Source organism: Staurois parvus, unplaced genomic scaffold (assembly GCF_062004578.1).
Source record: "Staurois parvus isolate SC_StPar_1 unplaced genomic scaffold, SC_StPar_1.0 ptg000048l, whole genome shotgun sequence".
Classification (NCBI taxonomy): Eukaryota; Metazoa; Chordata; class Amphibia; order Anura; family Ranidae; genus Staurois; species Staurois parvus.
In genome coordinates, this window is record NW_028317844.1 from 3968069 (window position 1) to 3990241 (window position 22173).

Below are 22173 nucleotides of genomic sequence, written 5' to 3' on the forward strand. Positions count from 1 at the left end.
AGCTTTGACAAGAAAACTGGAAGTTAGAAGGGGATTGGTTACCCTGCACAGATGTGCCAGATTTTTCACTCTCCAGGTTTAGTAAACCAACACCATTATGTAAAAAAAAAAAAATCTTCTATAACAACCTATCAGCTTCCAAGTGTAATTTCTGCCTAGAACTGAAAATAAAACCATTCCAAATGGTTGCCATGTGTATCCATACACAAGCCCCTAATTGTTTTTCTCAGTACTCTGGCCAGCAATTTTAAACCTAAGGTAAGGTAAACTGTATTGTGCTCATGTGCTCTTTAAACACCCAAGGGAATCAATGATCAAGGGAATGTGAAAACTATATTAAATTTTGAGATAGACTGGAAAGTAGGCATAATTTGTTCACCCTGAAGGCATGCACAAATGCTTCTATATATTTTCTTTGCAAATAATGCAGATCCACATAGCATTTCCACAATACGATACATGTGACTGCACATGGCGGTGCCCCTTTAATTTCCATAGAAAACTGCATGATGTATACACAAACAATGAAGGCAAATTCAAACCTAATGGTGGAGGTGGTGACAGCTTTTAGGACTATTTAAAGTGGAATTCAAGTCTAAAACTAGTTCCAACACTTATATTAACTACCCCGTAAAAGGAAGATGCTTATGGTTACCTATACTCACATGATGGACTCCCAGCAGCCGACTTCAGGGTAGAAGAGGGTCAGACAACAATGGATGCCCCATAGCAAGCCTATGGGTAACATCACTGCTCAGGAAATTCATGCGTCATCAGCAATCTCTCCTCTCCCATGAATCCAGCCATTGGGAGCTCATCACGTGACTGGATCAGAGTGCTCTGAGAATAGATAAGTATATGCATCTTCCTTATACAGGATAGTTAGGGCTCATTCACACCTGACTTTATTTCTAACTCTTGCCAAATGCCCCTATAGCGTTTTACAGGCGTTTGGGAAGCGTTTTAACGCTCCCAAAACACCCTATGCGCGGTTTTGAGGCAGTTGATTTTCCAAGCGTTAAAACAGCACCACAAACTCCTATAATGAAGTTAAATTGTATTAACACTCCACAACCGCACCGCAAACACCTGCCAGGCGTTTGCGGTGAGAAACCATAGACTTGAATGGGAGGCTTCAACTCTAGCTGACTCCACATGAGGCATCAGTGTTGCTGCAACACTAATGCTTACGTGTGAAAAGCACTGTGTGCTGCCATGTGCAGAATTTTCATAGGCTGTCTGATGCCTGCTGACAAAGCTAGTGTGAACATAGCCTTAGCATAGGAGTTAGAAGGAGGGTGGGAGCCATTTTAAGATTATTTAGCTCTAGAATTTCTTTAAAAGGATAAGTTCACCATTGTAAAAAAAATAATAAATGCACATCTTTTTGCAGTTAAAAAAAAAAAAAGTGCATTTATTATTTTTTTTAGGAGCATGTAAAGCATTGCACCAGTGATCAGCAGATCGTTGAAATCTCAGGGTCTTGCAGACTGTCAATGTAGCTGTCTATGGGCAGGCAGGTAGCATCAATTAACTACCTAGAACACTCATCAGTAGTGATGAGCTGCATGTTCAAGTCAAACACAAGTTCATCACGAACATGGACCGTTCATGTGTTTGTTGAACACACGAATGGTACAGGCGTTCAGCGGGCTATTTGCCCACCGTGCCCCACAATGCACTGCACCCTGACAGTGCATTGTGATTGGCCAAAGCATTGCAGGTTCAGGAATGGTGGGGGGTGGGGGGGGGGGCACTCACTTGTCCCCCACCCCCTTCTCTGACCTGCCTGCTTGGATAAGGGCTTGGTATGGATGGGAGGGGGGACCCTATGCCATTTTTTTTTAAATTGTGGGGCTATTCCAACAATTCATTTTACATTCAGCTGTCAGCAGTGAACCACGCTGACAGCTGAAACATGAAAGAATGTTTCACTACTAAAATACCATGACCTAATAATAAAACTCAAGAGGTATTTTAGAAACTGAGCTGTATCTTACCGCATACTCAGATTAGATAAGATACCGCTAGTAAATTGTCCCTGTTCGAAGTTCACAATCAAACTTTTGGTAGTTTCAAATGTTCGACCATGAATCGAACAGGGGGGTGTTCAGCCCATCACTACTCATCAGCTGATAGTTCATTGAGAACTTAGATTGTACACCCCTTGAGGGTTAGGGACTGATGTGAATGTTCAATATATATGTGTAAAGCGCTGCGTAAATTGACAGCGCTATATAAGTACCTAAAATAAATAAATAATAAATAACTGCAAGCCGTAAGCCGCAGTGTCTGATGGTAGTTGTAGTTCTTCCATTCACAGAACTCTGTGAATGAATGACATGACTGGGTAGATGGAGCCCCACATGGCTGCATTTTTAAAAAAAATTATGACAGCAGGTGCAGGGAAAAGATCCCAGCCTGCTGTCACAACGGGGGTTGGGTGGGTGCAGGGGATGCTACATCAGTAACATGTTACACCCTGAATACTGATGTAACATGTTGGGAAACACAAATGCATCTTTTAAGTTCATATCCCATTGAAACGAACAGGCCTTTTTTACTAAAATAACCAGAAAAGCTGAACTCCAGATAGAAACCCAGATATGACCCCTCATCACTGTGCTGCACATATCCTGTTCAGAGATTGGAGCTGTGGAAGGCACCCAGCAGTCCCACTAAGTATAGGCTGCCTGCAGAAAATTACAGGAGCGGAATACAAGACCAGTCACCTTGCAGAATTAGAGAGAACAACAGAGTTTGGTCCTTATTATAAGATGCTCCACTGGTGAAAAGTACAGTTGTTTCATGCTGGTTTATACACAAAGGACACCAAGATTCAACCAACAATATGCATGCCTCTTGTATTCAGGCAAACCAATATTGTCTGGAGTTCAACGTAAAAGACTATCTAAACTCTCAAACAAAAATGTAATATATTGTATATTGCAGCTTACCAATAATAATTAGATGTGATGGCTGTATTAGTTTTTTTTTTATACAGTTCTCTTTATTTTCACCTGCTGATTGTGCTACAGTGTTAATTTTGTTGACAAAAATATTTTTGACATAGGTTTTGTTAGCTGCATGTTTTCAGTGACAAAAACTAAAACTAAATAAAAGTTCAGTTTCAATTCAGAGGACTAAAATATGACTCAATCTAAAATTGCATTTTAGTCAAAAGACTGACTAAACCTAAAGCAAAAATTTGATGTAAAAATTAAGGCGATTCTAAAGGTTTTTTTTTTTTTTTTTTTTAATATCAAACATGTCTATATTTTCCTGGTTTTGCACAGAGCAGCCTGGATCCTCTTATCGGGTCCTCCGCAGGCTCTCCCGGCTCCTCCTGTCGGGTGCCCCAACAGCAAGCAGCTTGCTATGGTGGCACCCGCTGCTCCGTGTGTCAAATCACACATGGAGCCATGGCTTGACCCTGCCCCATCTCTTCTCATTGGCCAATGGCTCCCGCTTGCTGTCTCAGCCAATAGGGAGGCAGAGACCCGGGACAGTCGAGGCTGTCATGCACATCACTGGATCAGGATGAGGCTCAGGTAAGTATTGAGGGGGCTGGGAGAGCTGCTGCACACAGAAGGTTTTTTACCTTCATGCATATAAAAAAAAAAAAAACTTTCAGCCTTTACAACCACTTTAACTGTCCTGCTATTAACACACTTCTTGTCCTAGGATGACAACATCTATGTATCTATGGAGAAGGGTTTGCACCTCTGGGTATGAAGTGTTTTAGAACTACAGAACATCTCCCATTCTCCTCATCGCCATAACATGAAGGGTGTTCTGTAGTCAACAGAAAAAGGTGGGAACAGTGCTTACTGATAAGTGCAGCATTGGCAGAGAGCACAGGAAGTTGTTAGCCGACAAGTTTTCTGGCAGGATCAATAGGCATATTGGTTTTGCACTTATCAGATAAATATACCATTTTTGTACGGTATTTTCTAACAAATCATTAGGGATCAAAACCAAAGTTCTTAGGATTTATATATACGTTAAGTTATCGATCCCTCTCTATTTCCCTTCACTTTCTGTTCTGGAAACATTTTACCAGACAGAAAGTGAGGAAAAAAATCTGTAAAAGGAGGAGCACAGACAACAATAAAATAGTTTTTAGGGGTTCTAGCATTCCCCTACTGAACTTAAAATAACAAAAGAAAAGAAAAACAAAAAAAAAACCCCACTGTTTTACTCTGTGGTGTTGCGGGAGAGTTTTCTTCACTTCCCGTTTGGTGAAAATGTTGTCCCTGGGACAATAAGAGTAAGGTCTCATGCACATGGGAGTATGAGGCCAAATAGACATATACATGTCAAGAATACACAGCTGCCACATACAGCAGATCATAGTAATGAATGGCTGTATGTGGCTGAAAGTACTGTTTACTTCCCTACTTGTATGCTAAAGCCATACATTTCTGGATGCAGACTAGTGGGTTTACACAAGTAGCAACGTACATCTGCACAGTTATTCATTACTGTGGTTGGTTGTGTATCCCAGACATCAACTTAACCTGTCTCTTGGACAGGCATAAAAACTGAAAAAGGGTTCTAATCCTTCCCACTTCTGTCCAAAACAAAAAAAAAAAAAAAAAGGTATCAGCTATAAATACACTTTTTACACACATAAAATGCGATTACTAAAAGGCTGTCAACACACACTTTTTCGCTTTCTTTTTTTTGCTAGGAATAAAAAAAAAAAGAAAGAAAGAATTGGAGTCAAAGAAAGGTATTTGTCGCTAAAATTCCAAGCAAACTGTACCTCTATTGCCCCCGTGTTGACTTTTTCAGCATTTGTAGGTACCAGCAGAATCACCAGCTTCAGTAGACACTCATGGTACCCAATGCAGCTGCTACTAATCAGTGGCACACCAGCAATTTATGGCCACACAGATAAGCATTGTAGCAAACTACTGTGTATCAGCAACTCTGTAACTAGCTGAAAACCACCAGAGAAAATATGCAGAGAGCAGTAAAAGTAGTTATGCTCGTATCAGTCATTTTTTTTCATTGGCAAATGTTACATTGATGTATCATTTTATCTGAAAGACATGCTGCGATTGAGGCATGATAACGTGGTACAAAAGTGTATTATTGACTTCAAATAAGCAGACACCTTCTGTACATATAAACGAAGCATATATTATTGAAATGTATCAGCAGTGGTACAAAAATTCAAATAAATTATTGAAAGTATAAAACAAGTACACATATGTACGGCATTCTAGATACAAATCCACTAAATTAAAAATCTTTATTTAAAATATTAATATTAAATAGGCACTGGAAGTCACTGTACACACACACAGGATTGAGAAGGTAGGCCTTAGAAATACACACACACAGCAAAAAGTAATATATACATAAAAATTCACTTTTCCCACATGATATCATCCTTCTTTAAATTTGTTTGAATCTTCTGCACATTTTTCAACAGTTGCAGGGCAGCGTTGCTATTGGGGTTTGGAGTGCCTCTTACTGGATCCTCTTGTTTTTTCCCAGGGGTAACAGCACTGTCTGTTTTGCAGGACTGTCCCGCAACAGCTGATCTGGCTTTGGAGGAAAGTTTCTTCATTGACCGAGCTGCCTTCTTAAGCCTAAGTACCTGGAAAAATGGTTCATTTCAATACATAGGTTTAAAATGCTGGTCACAAAATATATACAGTGATGTGATACTATTATCCAGAAGTTCCAAGGAGGTAAGAATAGTATAGAGGTTCATTATTATGCAAAGCTGTAGGAGATAACAGGTTATATTTTGACTCTGCTGCCACTCTTCTGGGGCCGCATGGGACAAAACACTTCAACTTCATGGCTCTGGAGTTTTTCTTTCAAACAGCTTTATAGTGTATACTATATAGGTGAAAACTGTAATCTCACTACAATCCTCCACTCAGAGGCAATTACTTCCACTATGTATGTGGTAAAACATGTCAATGCAAAGGAGTTTAGGGGCTGTTCACAACTATGCACAATAAAGCTTTTTGAAAGGCAATTGCCAGAGTGACATAGTTGGTGCGGATGTTAGTATATTTTGAGTCACTGGAGGCAGGTGGGATAAAGCCCTATCTTAGCAAACACAAACTGCTGTCAGGAGCAATCTGGAGGGGCCTTGGAGGGTTACACTAGTTCAGCTGGTGCTCAACTTCACGCTGCTACAGACATGATGGACCATATGTGTCAACATGTCCAAAGTAATAATTGGAGTTATTTATCCCTCAGCCACCAAAGATTTATTATGCTTAGGTTGAGCAGCACAACACAAGATATAAGGGGCCTTCAGAAAGCACTGAAGTCAGAGTCAGTAGGACAACCAGAATTTGCAGAGGGAACTCTGTATTAAAACCTCTGTTTTCTGTCAGTACCAGTTTTCCTTTAACTTCTTGTTGCCAACTGTACACATATATGTGCCTCACTGAAGTGTCTCTTCTTTTGTGAGACCTCCTACTTCCATATATGTTAAATAGTTACTCTGGCCGAAAAAAAAAGACAAAAATCCATCCAGTCCAACCATTAAAAAAAAAAAAGTTATAATCCCCTTAACCACAGTTGATCCAGAGGAAGGCAACCCCCCCCACTTCCCCCAGCAAAGCATGATCCAATTTGCTCCTGCTGGGGAAAAATTCCTTCCTGATCCTCCAAGAGGCAATTGGATATTCCCTGGATCAACTTTACCTATAAATGTTAGTATCCAGTTATATTCTGTGTATCTAAGAAAGAATCCAGGCCTTTTTTTTTTTTTTTTTAAAGCAGTCCACTGAGCTGGCCAGAACCAACTCTTGAGTGAATCTATTCCACAATTTTACTGCTCTCACTGTGAAGAAAACTTTCCGTGTTTGGAGATTACATTTATTTTCCTCCAGACGTAAAGGGTGCCCCCTTGTCCTCTGTGATGACCTCAGGGTGAATAGCTCTACACCGAGTTCACTATATGAACCACTGATGTATTTATACATGTTGATCATATCCCCCCTTAATCTCCTCTTCTCAAGAAAGAATAAATTCAGTTCCTCTAATCCTTCCTCATAGCTGAGCTCCTCCATGCCTCTTATCAGTTTGGTTGCCCTTCTTTGCACTTTCTCAAATTCCCCAATGTTCTTTTTCTGAATTGGTGCTCAAAACTGAACTGCATATTCCATATGAGGTCTTACTAATGATTTGAACAGGGGTAATATGATATCTCTCTCTCTCTGGAGTCTATACCTCTTTTAATACGAGAGGATTTTGTTCGCTTTAGAAACCGCAGCTTGGCATTGCATGCCATTATTAAGCTTGTGATCTACCAGAACTCCCAAATATGTGTTTGTACTGAGAGCACACTTCACAGCGTGCTCCCATCATAGAGACCGGGCTTTCAGCCAGGTCTCATACTGCCGATGGGAAACCAGAAGGTCCAGTTTTTCTGACTGCCTTATCGGTATGATAGCCTCTGACTGGCTATCACAGTGATCAGTAAATATATAGCCCACCCCTACATGTGTTTTTCCCTCTTGAATGGAGAGAAAGATACATGGGCTTGGTTTAGTAAAACCTGGAGAGTGTAAAATCTGGTGCAGTTCTGCAACGAAACCAATCAACTTCCAGGATTTTATGTCAAACTTGAAGTTAGAATCTGACTGGCTATCATGCACAGCTGTACCAGATGTTGTACTCTCTGGTTTTAGTAAATCAACCCCATTGTATCTTTTCCTCTATGCTAGAGAAGAAAAATTCAAACAAAAATGTGTGTGTCTAGGTCAATGTCAGGGTTAGATTTAGAGTCAGGGTCAAAGGTTGGGGTAAGTGTATTTTATGTAGGATTTAAAAACATTTTTTTAAAATTTAGTATCAGTGTCACAATAGTGTGCATTTTGCCACACTCACACTTTCTGGGCCCTACAACAGGTACACACAATAACACACACATGTGGTATCACTGCGATTGTTAGGAGCAAGGGAACTTATTTTGGGTTTTTCTCTGGTGGCAGGTTATGGTAATAGCAAGAAATATACAGCTATTTTTTTTTACCATTTTGAAGCAGTTTTGCTTTGATAATGAAAAAATAGGAGTTCTCCATTACCATTTACCACCAAATGAAAGCCTAAAAAAAGGTATAATTTGGATACACAAGTAGTTGTGATGATATGTACAGTTTTACTAACACATGTTAAAGTTGCAAGGACGTTCAGATTTCTTTTTACCGCTCATGAAGGGATTAACAATCCACATTTCTGTGGTATTTCTTCAAGTCCCTACTTGTACCAGTGGCTTGATTTAGCTGTAATAGGGCTAAACCAAACAAGTGCAATAGGGCAAAGTCACTGGTGATTTAGCTGCTGCAGAAACCCCAAAATGCAACTGCCACCTTCCTTATGGTTGTCACTCCCTTGAAACAGTGCAGAGTCTCAATTATATAGTGAGGAAATGGCAACACCTCACTGGTTTGGCCAGCCAGGGAGTGATGCCATATGAGAATGTGAGTAGAGTCTTAGCAACTATGCAACGTAAGTCTTAGGAACATCTGTTCATGGCTGTCACATGCATTATATACCTAGTCAACAGAATCTTTTCAGACTATGGTAGTTAATTCCATAATGATGAAAGAAAATTGGTGTGCTATAATGCATAGCAATCACCTCCACTGATGCAGCTACATGTCTTGCACACTGTTATCGGAATGGTCGCTATAGGTAGCAGTCAAACAAAAACCTTTGCATTTGTTATTTTAAAACTCCAATTTCTTTATAAAGTAGAAAAAGGTAAACATAATATCCATGTATTAATTTAGCTATCATTATGGTATATACAGTAATGCAATATGTTCTAGACAAAGATTTGTCATCAAATCGCTTACATTTTGTTGATGCCTCTTCAGTTTCAGTATTTGATCACTTTTGTTTTCCATTTGTTTAACAAGGCACTCCATCTCCCGTTCTAAATCTTCACGCATATCAATGTCTTTTGTCTCATTTATTTGCTTCAATAGCTCATCATAATCACTTAGAGGTTAAAAAAAAAATAAAATATAAATGTATAATTAAAAATAGGAATTTTGTACTCACCGCAAATCTTTTACTTGGATTTGGATTACAATGAAGAACAAAAAGTCTTTCAACAGTGGGTTATATTGCCGCCTACAGAGAGACTGGACATTGGTAAAAAACAAACTGTAGGCCAGCTCAGGATAACCCTTCTACTGCCAGTTTTGTAGAAAAGCAGTACCAAAAGCATGATCATAAACAGAGAGCGGTGGGACCTGTGTCTCTCAATGGATGCCAAAAAAGGATTTTATGGTCAGTTCAAAAATTCTATATTTTTTTCTCATCCTTTGACAAACACAGGAAGCATTTCACCTTCAGCATAACCCAAAGCAGTCTGACTGAGGTGTGGGTAGAGAAAAACAAAAAACAGAGGGCGCGTCGCGTTTCGAGGACTAGCCTCTTCCTCAGAGGCTCTGAGGAAAAGGCTAGTCCTCGAAATGCATCAACTATTTTGGATGTCCATCATTCTCATCACCATTCAGAAATGCAGTGCGAATTGGACAGAGCGGTCTCATATGATGTGCTTATTTTCATTTACTTTTGTGAGTAGAATACCTTCTTTTAAATTTAATAAACATATTTTTAAAAGGTAATGCACAAGGCCGGTGCACCCTCTGTTTTGTTTTTCTCTACTAGTACTACTTTTTCTCTACTAGTTATTTGAGGGCAGCAAGGCGTACATATTCCAAGACATTCGTTGTGTGATCCCTATGACAGAGTCCATCCCTGAGCGCATGAGTATTTGGGTTTTCCACTTTCACATGACTGAGGTGTGGGCAGCACAGCAAATACTAGCAGGCCACAAAAAATACAACAGAGAACATGGGACTACCTACAGTTAAAAGAGACACTTGAAGAACCTTAATGCCCAGAAGCTGGCATCATGTAAGGGTGAAACTTCTATTTTGAAGAACTTGGAGAAGATGTAAGAATAGAACAGCAGAAGGCAGTCTTGCAAACCTGGAAAAACAGTTGCTTGATACCAAAAAGCCCAAGAAGCACTCACAGATCTAGTAGAATGCATCTTCACAGGAAAAGGTTAAAACCCAATCCTTGAACCTATGAACTTAGATGATTGTCTGCCTGAGCCAACAAGAGAAGCTGGTGCACTCTTTTGGGGCTCCTAAAAGATTACACAGAGGGAATCAGTTTTCGTAAAGGAAGTTGTAGCTCAGAGATAGACTCTCGCAGCCAAAATCCACATCAAGACAATGAAGGGAAAGTTCCCTTTGGTGAACTGTGGCTGGACAGAGGAAAGGAAGAACAATGTTGTGGCTGAGATGAAAGACAGAAACCACCTGGGCATCAAGGCCACTGTGTCCCTATGCAAAACCAGAAAGAGTTCTTTGCAGGATAAGGCCACCAATTCAGACACTCGCCTTACAGAAATGATGGCTACAAGGAATACAACCTTGTGGGTTAGAGTAGAGAGAAGAATGTCTTTTATGGGTAAGAAATGGCAGTTTCTGAAAGCCCAGAGAGAACCAGATACAGATCCCATGGAGTTTCAGGGGAATAAACAGGAGAAGCTACATAGGAACCGCCTTTAAAAAAGCCTTAAAAAGAGAAGTTTGAGAATAAAAAAAAAGTGTCACACTCATCTAGGTGGCGGCAGCATCGGTCTGATGCTGCATTTTTCACCCACCATCTCTAAGACCAAGAACTGAGTGATCAAAGACCACTAACCACTTGGTTCTCAGTCTTTGCTGCCCCTCCAGCGCCGACTGAAATGCTGGGCTATGGAGGGGCAGAAGTGGCTGGCTCAGGCTCTCAGCGGTTCTTTGCCACTGGTCCAGGCATCTGGATGGATCCAGACTAACATTGGAATCAATCCACAGCCTGTTCCAGCTGAGTGCCGTCAGCCAACAGTGGACTTTAGCCCGCTGTCAGCTGAAAATGGGTCACAGGAGAGCAGAACAAAATGCACTCCTGTGACCCACAGGAGAAGTAGGGACTTGGACCTTAAATTAATTAAGGAGTGAGATGCCAGCGGTCTTGGAAACAGTAAAGAAAGGGCAGAGATCTAGCCCATGGCAGTGCTGAGAAGCAAACATTGGCTCTTGCCCAAATGTGGTAAGGAGAGGATTTGTCTCAGAGAAACATTCAGCGTGGAAGCCTTTGAAACTCAAATCAAGTGATGTATGCCTTCCACCTCTGACAATAAACCTTAAGGGAAGTAGCCTTACTAGCTTCTAGCATTGTACAAATCACAGATTCTGAGATGTCCTTGTCTCTCAAAACCTGGGCTTCATTAACAATACAATTAAAGCCAGCGAGCATGAATTAGGATGGCAAATTCATCCTTGAAATAAAAAATCCAGATGATGTGGAAGAGCCCACAGAAAGTCTGTCTAGAATCTTACCAGGCCAATGCACCAAATCTGCATGGGTCTGTCCAGAGCAATGAGGACTACCGTAATGTCCTCCTTCCCCATCTACTTCACAGGATTGAGATGAAGTTTCAAGGAAGCAAAAGGCACAGATCAGGTTGTGTTGACCTCATCGCCTGACCTGACCACCAGATCATCCAAGTCTTCCACTAGTGGATATCTGTACCTGAAAATAAACCTGTCCAGCTTGTTGCTGAACCTGGAGGACAAAAGGTTTACACTGGAATCCCCCACCTGCAATACTGTTCCTGGAACACCTCTAAGTATAGGTACCACTTACCCAGATCCAGGCGCTATCAGCTAAAGTATGCCTGACAATTGTCCACACTTCTGATGTACATGGCAGACAAGGCAGCAATGTGAAGATCTGACCAGGAAATCAACTAGTCTACCGCTCTAAAAAGTAGCAAGACTTCTGGTTCCTCCCTGATGGTTGATGTACAGCATTGTTGTTGCATTGACCGAATGAATTCAAATTGGATGACCTACAAGAGGGATGGTACAACTCTGCAGAGACAGACAAATTTCCCAAAATATCAGGACGAAGACCGGGAGATTAAACTCCTCCAACAACCAAGTTTCCTGCATCAACGGGGTTCACATGACTCCTCTCCTGCCCTGCAGGCTGGCATCCATCCTGAAGATCTTTCAGAAAACAGAAGAAAGAACTTCCCTGAAGCCAGAGTGAGTCCTGGCCCTTGGCGACAAATTAATTGGACTTTATTGACTGCCCCACAATGACAGAATGTTATGTTGTAGTGGTTTTAAGTGAAACTGGGCAAATGGAACAGACTTGAAGGAGGCTACCATCAGGCCAAGATTTACATGCAAATGCTAGGAGTTTTATGGCTCCTGGACTGGAGAGCTCAAATCTAAGATTGGAGAGTCAAAGTATCTCCTGTGGAACAAACACTCTGGTCTAAGCTGTGTCCAGAACTACACCCACCCAGATACTCCAAATAATGAGTCACACCAGCACCAATTTTGTAGTCCTTGGATACCGCCTCCTGCATCCAATCCTTGAGATGCAAGCTGCCCAAGTGTCCACAAAAGTTAACAAATGTACCCCCACTCTGAGTGTCTGAGTATTTGGCATACTTTACACTAAGAGGGATCTCCATGTGGATGATGCAGAAGTGGAGAAACAAATGCATTGTATCTTAAATAAAGAGGGAGAAAACTTTGCAGTCTGTTCCTCAGAACTCTTCTGCTGTGAATGATGAGTGTTCTTGCCACCATAATGGTATTAGGAGTAGATTTGAAGTCCCTGAATGTCGTTCAGACTCTGCTTGGACACGGGTCTACAGTCAACACTGATGTGGCTCTTTCATGACTATAGTAAAAGCCTCAGTCAAAAATGGTAAAGCAATCAGTCACACCTGATGGAGCTAAGCAGAACTCCAATGACGGATTAGATTCTAGACACAGAGAGTAACAAGGTTCCAGGCTGCAGGCATCGGCACCATCTGTAGTGCTGCTGCAAGCAGCCCTGGAGTTGTTAATATAGTGTAATCTTGGGGGCACGTGTTACAGCGGGACTGCCCCTCACACCAGATCAAGATACGTTGCTAATCAGAATGCTATACTGCGGTAAGGCAACATATAGGCCTTAGATACAAAACTCAGACATCAGATAGAAGATGAAGGTCAGATGGGCAGTGAAGATCAAAGTCACTGTAGGCAGACAAGAACGGATTGAAGATCAAAGTTCCACATGACTCTTTGCATCCAGAAGTAGCAGTGGAGGAATGCTCCTGCAACACTGTATAATAAAGAGAAAGCAAAAGTGTTATGCTCCACCCAACAGATGATGTAAACCCTCAGTCCCACAGCGTTAATCCCTTCTGTATCAAAATCAACAGGAAGCAGGAAATTTTAAAAGGTGCCAAGTGACTTATGTAATTGTGACATATCCCGATGTTTGTCCAGACTGGCTTATTTACAAACTAAGTGTTCAGAGACAGGGCAGGCCCTGAGGCAATGCCAGCTGCTCTGGTGCCTGGAAAGTACTTCTCAGCTAACTTGTTACTAAAAATGGTGCACTAGCAAAAATAGGTTAGTCTTCCACACAGCTGAGCTGAACAAATGTCCATTCTATTAGGACACTAGCCAAATACAGAGGCATGCTGGTAGTAGCAGGGGTTATCTTCGGTTGGCCTTCAGCGGGGGGCAGGAACCCATAGTTCGCGATCTACAAGTAGATCACGGCCATGTGACTGGTAGATCTCGGTCTGGGCTTGCCAACCCACCATCCCAGAGCATCAAGCAGAGTGCAATGCAGAGGGACTACTTATAAAGTTGGAGCTGTGGTAGGGAGCAACAGCCGCATTAGCCACTGCACTCTACCTTTTATCCCGACTAGCGGTCTCCAGAGTGGTGCCAGCAGCAGGAAAGCAGAGATCTTCAGGTCAGTGTGAAGCAATACACTGGACATAATAGTATAGGACTGCTTTCACACTGATGTGCTGTGGTTTACCCACACCATGGGTGCAGTGTACCTGCAGCTTTCCTGCGGGTTTGCTGCACTTAGCCATAGATTTCTATTATATCCTGCAGGTGTGGTGCACTTTCTTAAAGCATGCCAAAACTGATGAATGCAGGAGCTTTTGTACGCTTTTAGAAAGTGCACCACACCTGCAGGATATAATAGAAGTCTGTGGCAAAGCGTAGCTAACCCAGAAAAGTTGCAGATGCACTGCGCTGCACATAAGGTGCAGGTAAACTGCGGCACATCAGTGTGAAAGTAGACTTATAGGGGGCTCAGAACAGTGAAGGTTCATTTACATTCGCAGTTTGGGGGGTGGTAAAACCCCATAGTTAAGATGGGTTTTTAGTACCCCTGCCCCAATTGCACCCCTTTTAGCTGCAGTGGCCAGGGGTGTACACACGTCGTAACCGCAGCAGGAGGGTGTAGCACCTGCCAAGCCTGACCCATTCAAATGAATGTGGCCGCTCTGCAAGTGCCCTGCAACCTTGTGCAGTACAGCAAACAAGGGGTATAGCAGGCAGAATTGTGTTGCTCTCACACCACCTGCTTTAAAGCCTTGGACTCTGCAGAAGCATGCAGTTGTGGGGTGCTTTCAGAGTGGCCCCATTTACTTGAATGGGTCACGACTGGCAGCGGTAGCACCCACCAAAAGCACAGGGGGTTTAATTCCTGCTGCGGCATGTGTACACCTTTAGCTGCTGCCTCAGCAGCTAAAAGGGGGGTAGGGATTGGGGGCAGTAAAAGCGTGACTCAACCACAGGGTCTTACCACCCCCCAACTTTACATGTGAACGAGCCCCAAGGGTGCTGCTGCCGAATTAAACTAAGGGCTCATTCACAAGTGCAGCAGGCACCGCTGCTCATCTGAAAAGCAATCCAAGTGTTTTTGACAGGTGGTGAGGAGACGATATGTTTCCTCCTCGCCACCTTTAAACCCATGATTGTAGTGCAATGCATGTGACTGCAACACGGTAGCACGGCAATTACAGGTTTAAATCAGGTGTAAGGAGGTGACACTGTGACCAGTGATCTTTAACCATTTCCCATCCGGCCCATGTATATGAATGGCAGGACGGGGGCAGTGCAGGAGCGGGTTGCCGTTCATAAACGGCGCCCGCTATTTTAGCCTGTGCGCACTCCCTGGGAGCACGCGGAACCGTGATCCGGTGCCCGCTGTGTCCTCCAGACACAAAGGAACAGTGATCGCTGTACAGGGCCTCTGTGTGAGGTCCCGATCATGTGATCACTGATTGGCCAATCAGTGATCACATGAATAGTAGTAAGCAAGATGTCACTTCTGACATCATTGCTTACTACGTGTGATATCTGTGAATGATCACAGAGATTACATGGTACAAGGCTTTTCACAACAGCCTTGTACCATGTGACAAGCTGTGACCAATCACAGCTCGCACAGTATTTATCAATGGCTGCAAGAATGCAGCCAGAGAGAAGGAGAAATTATTGCTTTTACAGCCTTTATGGGTGACACTGTACTGCTATGGTGACAGTAAGTTAAAAAAAAATATATATATAAAAAAAATGAAAATGTAAAAAACTTTGAAAAATTATAATTTTTGGTTAAACTAATTTTGGTTATTTTTTTTTGCTAAAAAGATAACTAAATAAATTTTGGCCAAGATTTATGAAGAAATATTTATTTGCAAAATTTTATAAAAAAAACCACTTTTTTCAAAATTTTTGGACTTTTTCATTTACCGTATTTTCCGGCGTATAAGACGACTTTTTGACCCTTGAAAATCTTCTCAAAAGTCGGGGGTCGTCTTATACGCCGGTACACGTCAGGGGGCACTTTTTAGGGGGGCGGCGCGGTGCTGCCGCCGCCCCCCCCTTCCGACGGAAGGGACACCAAGTACAGGGGTGGGCAGAGGGCTGCAGTCTCTTACCTGACTCCCACGACGATCCATCCAGGAAGCGCTGCTCCTTCAGTCACTCCGGCCACTCCTCACTCCTGCCGCTCGGCTCCGCCTCCTCACTGGTGATTGGCCGCCAGAACTGTAGCTCAGGAAAGGCACACAGGCGGCCAATCTTGGGCGAGGAGGCGGAGCCGAGCGGACCCGCGAAAATCGAGTGAGGGTTAGTGTGCAGTGCAGAGGTGCTGCTGCAACCACATATGCTGGCTGCAGCAGTACCATACTAGAACAGGAGTCAGCAAGTGTCATTGGTGTCAGTGAGAGGAATAGTGCCCCATCATTGGTGTCACTGATACTAATGATGGGGCATTATTCCTCCCACTGACACCAATGATGGGGCACTATTCCTCCCACTGACACCAACGATGGGGCACTATTCCTCCCCCCACTGACACCAACGATGGGGCACTATTCCTCCCCCCACTGACACCAACGATGGGGCACTATTCCTCTCCCCACTGACAGAGTACTATTCCTCCCACTGACACCAATGTTGGGACACTATTCCTCCCACTGACACCAATGATGGGGCACTATTACTCCCACTGACACCAATGATGGGGCGCTATTCCTCCCACTGACACCAATGATGGGGTGCTATTCCTCCCACTGACACCAATGATGGGGTGCTATTCCTCCCACTGACACCAATGATGGGGCGCTATTCCTCCCACTGACACCAATGATGGGGCGCTATTCCTCCCACTGACACCAATGATGGGGCGCTATTCCTTCCACTGACACCAATGATGGGGCGCTATTCCTTCCACTGACACCAATGATGGGGCGCTATTCCTTCCACTGACACCAATGATGGGGCGCTATTCCTCCCACTGACACCAATGATGGGGCGCTATTCCTCCCACTGACACCAATGATGGGGCACGATTCTTCCCACTGATACCAATGATGGGGTGCTATTCCTCCCACTGACACCAATGATGGGGCACGATTCGTTGCTCTGACACCAATGATGGGGCACGATTCCTCCCACTGACACCAATGATGGGGTGCTATTCCTCACACGGACACCAATGATGGGGCACGAGTCGTTGCTCTGACACCAATGATGGGGCACTATTCCTCCCACTGACACCAATGATGGGGCACTATTCCTCCCACTGACACCAATGATGGGGCACTATTCCTCCCACTGACACCAATGATGGGGCACTATTCCTCCCACTGACACCAATGATGGGGCACTATTCCTCCCACTGACACTAATGATGGGACACTATTCCTCACACACTGACACTAATGATGGGGCACCATGTCAATGGGAGGAATAGTGCCCCATCATTGGTGTCAGTGGGAGGAATAGTGCCCCATCATTGGTGTCAGAGTGAGGAAGCGTGCCCCATCATTGGAATACCATACCATATTGAAATCAAATCTGATGTTTTTTCATTTTTGGTGTGCGTTGGAAGAGGGGTAGTCTTATAAGGCGAGTATAGCCCAAACCCTATATTTTAACAGGAAAAGTAGGGGGTCGTCTTATACGCCCAGTCGTCTTATACACCGGCAAATACGGTATATAGCAAAAAAAAAAAAAATCCCAGTGGTGAATAAATACCACCAAAATAAAGTTTTAGCTATCTAAAAAAATTGCTAAAAAATTAATATGGGTACAGTGTTGCATGACCGCACAATTGTCATTCAAAGTGTGACAGCGTTGAAAGCTGTAAAATTGGTCTGGACAGGAGGGGGGTAAAAGTGTCCGGACTGGAAGTGGTTAACTTCTCCCATGTTGTTCAGGTAGATCTCCACCTCTTTAAGGCTGCCTACCGCTGGCCTACAGTGTTCTTGTTAGACAAAAAAAGAAAAAACAAAAAATCTGTTTTTTTTTAGTGTCCAGTCCTCCTGTAGGTAGCAGTATAACCCAGAGGTGATAAATGTCCTGTTTCCTTCAAGGAATGCAAAAGAAGCTAACTTTTTTTGTGGGCTACTTACATTTGTGTTTTTAGAAAAATCTATATTTGCCTTTAACAAGAAAAAAAATGTATTACAGTGACGGACATACTTTTTTATGCCAAAATAAATGTTTTTATAATATTCAAAAGCTAAATATATTACAAATAAAATGTTGGTGAACATTGATATAGTATTGTTACAGCATTACATATTACAATTACTATAAACAACACATACTAAACTTACAAATTCAAGTCCTCCAACTCGCTCTGTAAAGCAAGTAGTAGATCAGTCAGGCTATCACCTGTAGAGGGTGCTGCACAGACTGAAGTCCTGCTTGCTCCAGCAAGGCTAACTGGCTTGTGTCCTGCAGATTTTGAGCGAGTCTGTGTAGTATGTGAGCTCTGGCTTTGATGCTTTATCATGTGCATAACACTCTGCACATTTGCACTCAGAGAATGACTGGTACTGGTAGACTTAAAGAAAGAAAGAAAAGTAAACCATATTACATTACAAAATGTTATGTGCATTCTACATTACAAATAGCAACAAGCCTCACACAACTACCATGCACATGTTTAACTAGTTGTAAGTTCACACAATGTTTTACTAAAAAAAACTAATCTCAGCTTCTATGGACAGTATAACCCTAGAGGTTATGGTGAGAAGGGACTAAATCAATTAAAAAGCCTTCAATCTAATCAGTGAGCAGCACAACAAAATCGAAAAAGGCTTTCTAAAAAAAAAAAAAAAAAAAAAAAAAAAAGGGACACGTCTCATTCCATCACATATCCCAAAATAAAGATTATTCCTCATTTTAGAACAATGGGTATACCCATGAAAACCACTGCTTTACACCCCATTGGCCAGATGCGCATCTAGAACTGGTGGTTTATAATGCAAATATGGCCCAATGAGGGTTCAAATTATTTGACCATCACTGGTGCAGTGTACAGAAATAATATACTAGCTTTAGATCATGCTACAAAGCTTGCTAAAAGGTGTGAAAGTTGACATCATGCAGATGCCCTATGAGTTTATCAAGTCATGCCTAGGCTCTGCTGCAGGAACAGATCAAATCAATAAATACCCTTCTACTAGCTGATAGCTGTGAATAACAGTTCATGTTTATAACAGATCAGCTGCTAAAGAGTTAGATAAGTGACATGATCACTATCCTAGGTGACTTTAGCATTCACAATATAGATGTTTGATATTTTTCCAAGAATGTACAATAATCCTTTAGCTCATTTGAAAACACAAACTTGCACTATTACAACCCAATTTCTGTCTGTACGAATGCATCATCTTAATGTTTCTCTAAATAATTGCATTGATTATTTTGATTTCAACCATTTTACATTTTGAAGGCTGCATTTTCCTTCAAAAACAGGAAGGCGTTACAGTAAATGTTAGAGATATGTTGGAGAAATAGGCAAGTGCACTAATTAATCTACTGAACACTGAAATACTAGGGAAAAATACCACAAATGTATACATGTACAGTATATATTTTATATTGTAATGCAGACTACAGTGGACAACTGCTATGTTGCACAAATAGGACATGTCTTGGGGGGAAAAAAAAAAAAAGATTTAATGTATGCAGGTTTAGCAATTAGATGTAAATCATTTGATTAGTGTCAGTACTGCTTAGCAATAGGCACCTTTCTTTACTCATATGCCCCCCTTTTCTTTTTCTTCTTGTATTACCTTTCGTATTACAATCACCTTTGATAATTATTAAATTAATACTATGTATGATTTAGATGTATGATTTAGGGTCCAAGTACACGAAGGGCAGAAAAGTAGTTCTGCCAGAAACAGTGGCAAAAAAAGGGACTTGTAGTGGCTTGTATCGCACAAGAGTTTAGGAGAGTTTATGGGCATTTGCTTTTATAAGCGTTTTTTCCAAAACATTACCCTCCGCTCACTTTTCACTGTAATCTATGCACATCTGAAAACGTGCTTGAAAGCGCCTCTCAAAAATGCAATTCTAAAAAGATTTTTTTATCTGCTTCTAAACGCTTATCTAAAACCATTGCTGTAAACTCCCTAATGTGCATAGACATATAGGCTAACCTGAACTGCTCCTACAGGCTGAAGAAAAAAAAAAAAAAAAAAAAAAAAAGGAAAAGAAAAATGCCAGTATAAGTAGCATTATTTATGCCCAGTATGCATAAACCCTAAAAGTGTTTATTAACATTTTCCAACCAAAAATATATATATATTTGTGTTTGGAAAATGTTAATAAACACTTTATGGGAAAAAAGGATTCCTTAGATCAGTGGTAGCCCTCAAAGTCTATGAATAGTGTACGGTCTCCCCACTAGTTCCACTAATTCGTAACCTATTTAAGAGATTGTGTAGAGGCATTTGTTTGCATCTTAGCGGCTTTTCTTCCCTATGCAATGGGAAGGCAGCTCCACTCATAAGTAAGCCAAAAGCAACTTAAAACCAAGGTACATGGTACAAGGAGCCTGACACCTGTGTACATGACACCACAATCTGGAGACATTGTCAGATTTTGTTTCAGTTACATTTAGCAACAACTATGTAATGGGAGGGCACACCTAAACCATCCATTCAAGTTATATCTAATGATACAGAACCTCACATTTCACCATTTGTGGTCAGTTTTGTACACCAGGCATAACAAATCTAAAATATACTCTAGGAAGTGTGAAGCCAATAAAAGAAAACAACTCTGCTGCTTATTGTGACTCACTAGCTTAGTGTTGTCAGCTTGCTACAAGAAGTGCAGTTACTGGCAGGATTTCCAGCTAAGAAACTTTGCAACAAATTCAGAAAAAAAACCAAAAACAATTTTCTTAGGAAAACTGTAAACAGTAAAGCTGGCCATACATGGATCGAAATTTCGCCTGTTCAACAGGCATCGGACAAAATTTACTTCCATGTATGACTGTTGCCATTCATGAGAAGCTATCAACTGACTTTTCATAAACAGGCTTGTTGGAAAATTTGAACTCTATCAGCACATGCAGACAATGGGCTGCAGCGCTGATAAGTAATACACATGATTGTGTGTATGGGGAACGGCTCAGTTTTTTGGCCATATATGGCCAGCTTAAGACATGATACCAAACATGCTGAAGTATTTATTTAGGGTTTACATAGACTTTACTACTCAATACATGACTTGATGTTGGTGCTTTTATTTCCTTCACTATATGTGGACACTGGTTTCTGCTTCTGCAAAACTACCGACTACTTTCACAATGGAACTTGCCAACAGAGATGAAAAAAATACATAAATAAATACTCACCTTACCAGCTACAAAGGGGAGATCACCTGCCTTCAAAGACATCCTCAAATCAGAAGCAGATCTACTTATTGCAGGTTTCTTCTGCTTAAAACAAAAGTAATATTACAAACATATGAAAATTATCTACCAACAAAATACAAACTAGCACTAGTGCAAAATTTACAAAAAAACCCCCAAAAAACATGTGACACGTAGACAAAATGCTGCCCCTTTGTCAACATTCTATAGTATATAATGCATGTTTTTAAGGCTTCCTTTTCCTACTACAGAAATAGCAGTATTTAAAAAAGCGACATCCATATTTGTACAGAGGCTTGACTACTTCTGATTAAAAAAAAGAACAATGCAAAAGATAGCAATTAGTTGATTTACACCAATGCAAATGATTTCCAACTTGAAAAATAAAATAAAAACCCCACTTAAATGCCATTTTGTATATAAAAGTAATAATAGGTTTATTCTTCTCTTTTAAGCACTCAGGTGATGTAATCAGCATTACTTCTTCATCTTTTCTGCATTATAATTACCTGTAATTGCTTCTTTTTCTTTACCTTCTGCTGGGAAGTATTCTGAGCAGCCGCAGACAGAAATATTCTGTTTACTTCAAGTCCACTTTCAAGCTATAAGATAAGAAAGCAACACAGAATGAAACAAGGCCAGCATTTACACAACAGAGTAATACAGTTCACATTACCATATGGACATAACCGGTATAATTACCATAAACAGGCCTTTTATTTACTGTTCAGAATGAACCTTGATAGCAATCTAACTGGAAAAGCATATGATATGATGGTTTCCACAGCTGGCTACAGACAGTACAGGGTGGTCAGATTTGCAGATATGATCTGGCAGCCCTGAGAATCTTTGCCTGTCTGAACGTTTCTAAATAGGCTAAGGCAGGCCATACATCAAGTCATTTTCTTTTCTTCAACCAAGAGTTGAAGGAAAGAAAATTACTTGATTCCCCCCTAAACACTGACTGTGTGAATCCCATCTGCTATGCCATTGTATTCTGACAGCGGGAGGTTACCTAGCCATCAGAATACAATGATCACTGCTGGCGGCCATAGCTGCTGGTAGCGATCGAACAAAAAAAAAACCCGACAGGCTGAATTTCAATACATCTATGGC

At 41.6% G+C, this 22173-nt stretch overlaps 1 protein-coding gene across 2 annotated transcripts in view; it reads right to left on the reverse strand.

Moving 5' to 3' along the window:
- Positions 1 to 5221: 5221 nt before the first annotated feature.
- The window catches only part of CEP57L1 (centrosomal protein 57 like 1), a 66386-nt gene continuing 49434 nt past the window's right edge, over positions 5222 to 22173 (reverse strand). Inside the window, exons 7-11 of one of the 2 annotated variants that reach the window (XM_089664765.1) lie at positions 21567 to 21659; positions 21040 to 21120; positions 17999 to 18228; positions 8841 to 8985; positions 5222 to 5611 (exon numbers count right to left, since the gene is read on the reverse strand). In XM_089664765.1, coding sequence (XP_089520891.1) covers positions 5378 to 5611; positions 8841 to 8985; positions 17999 to 18228; positions 21040 to 21120; positions 21567 to 21659 — 783 coding nt within the window. In that variant the 3' untranslated portion in view covers positions 5222 to 5377. Of the gene's footprint in view, positions 5612 to 8840; positions 8986 to 17998; positions 18229 to 21039; positions 21124 to 21566; positions 21660 to 22173 lie in introns of both variants that reach the window. The other variant, XM_089664764.1, reaches the window with a different exon arrangement.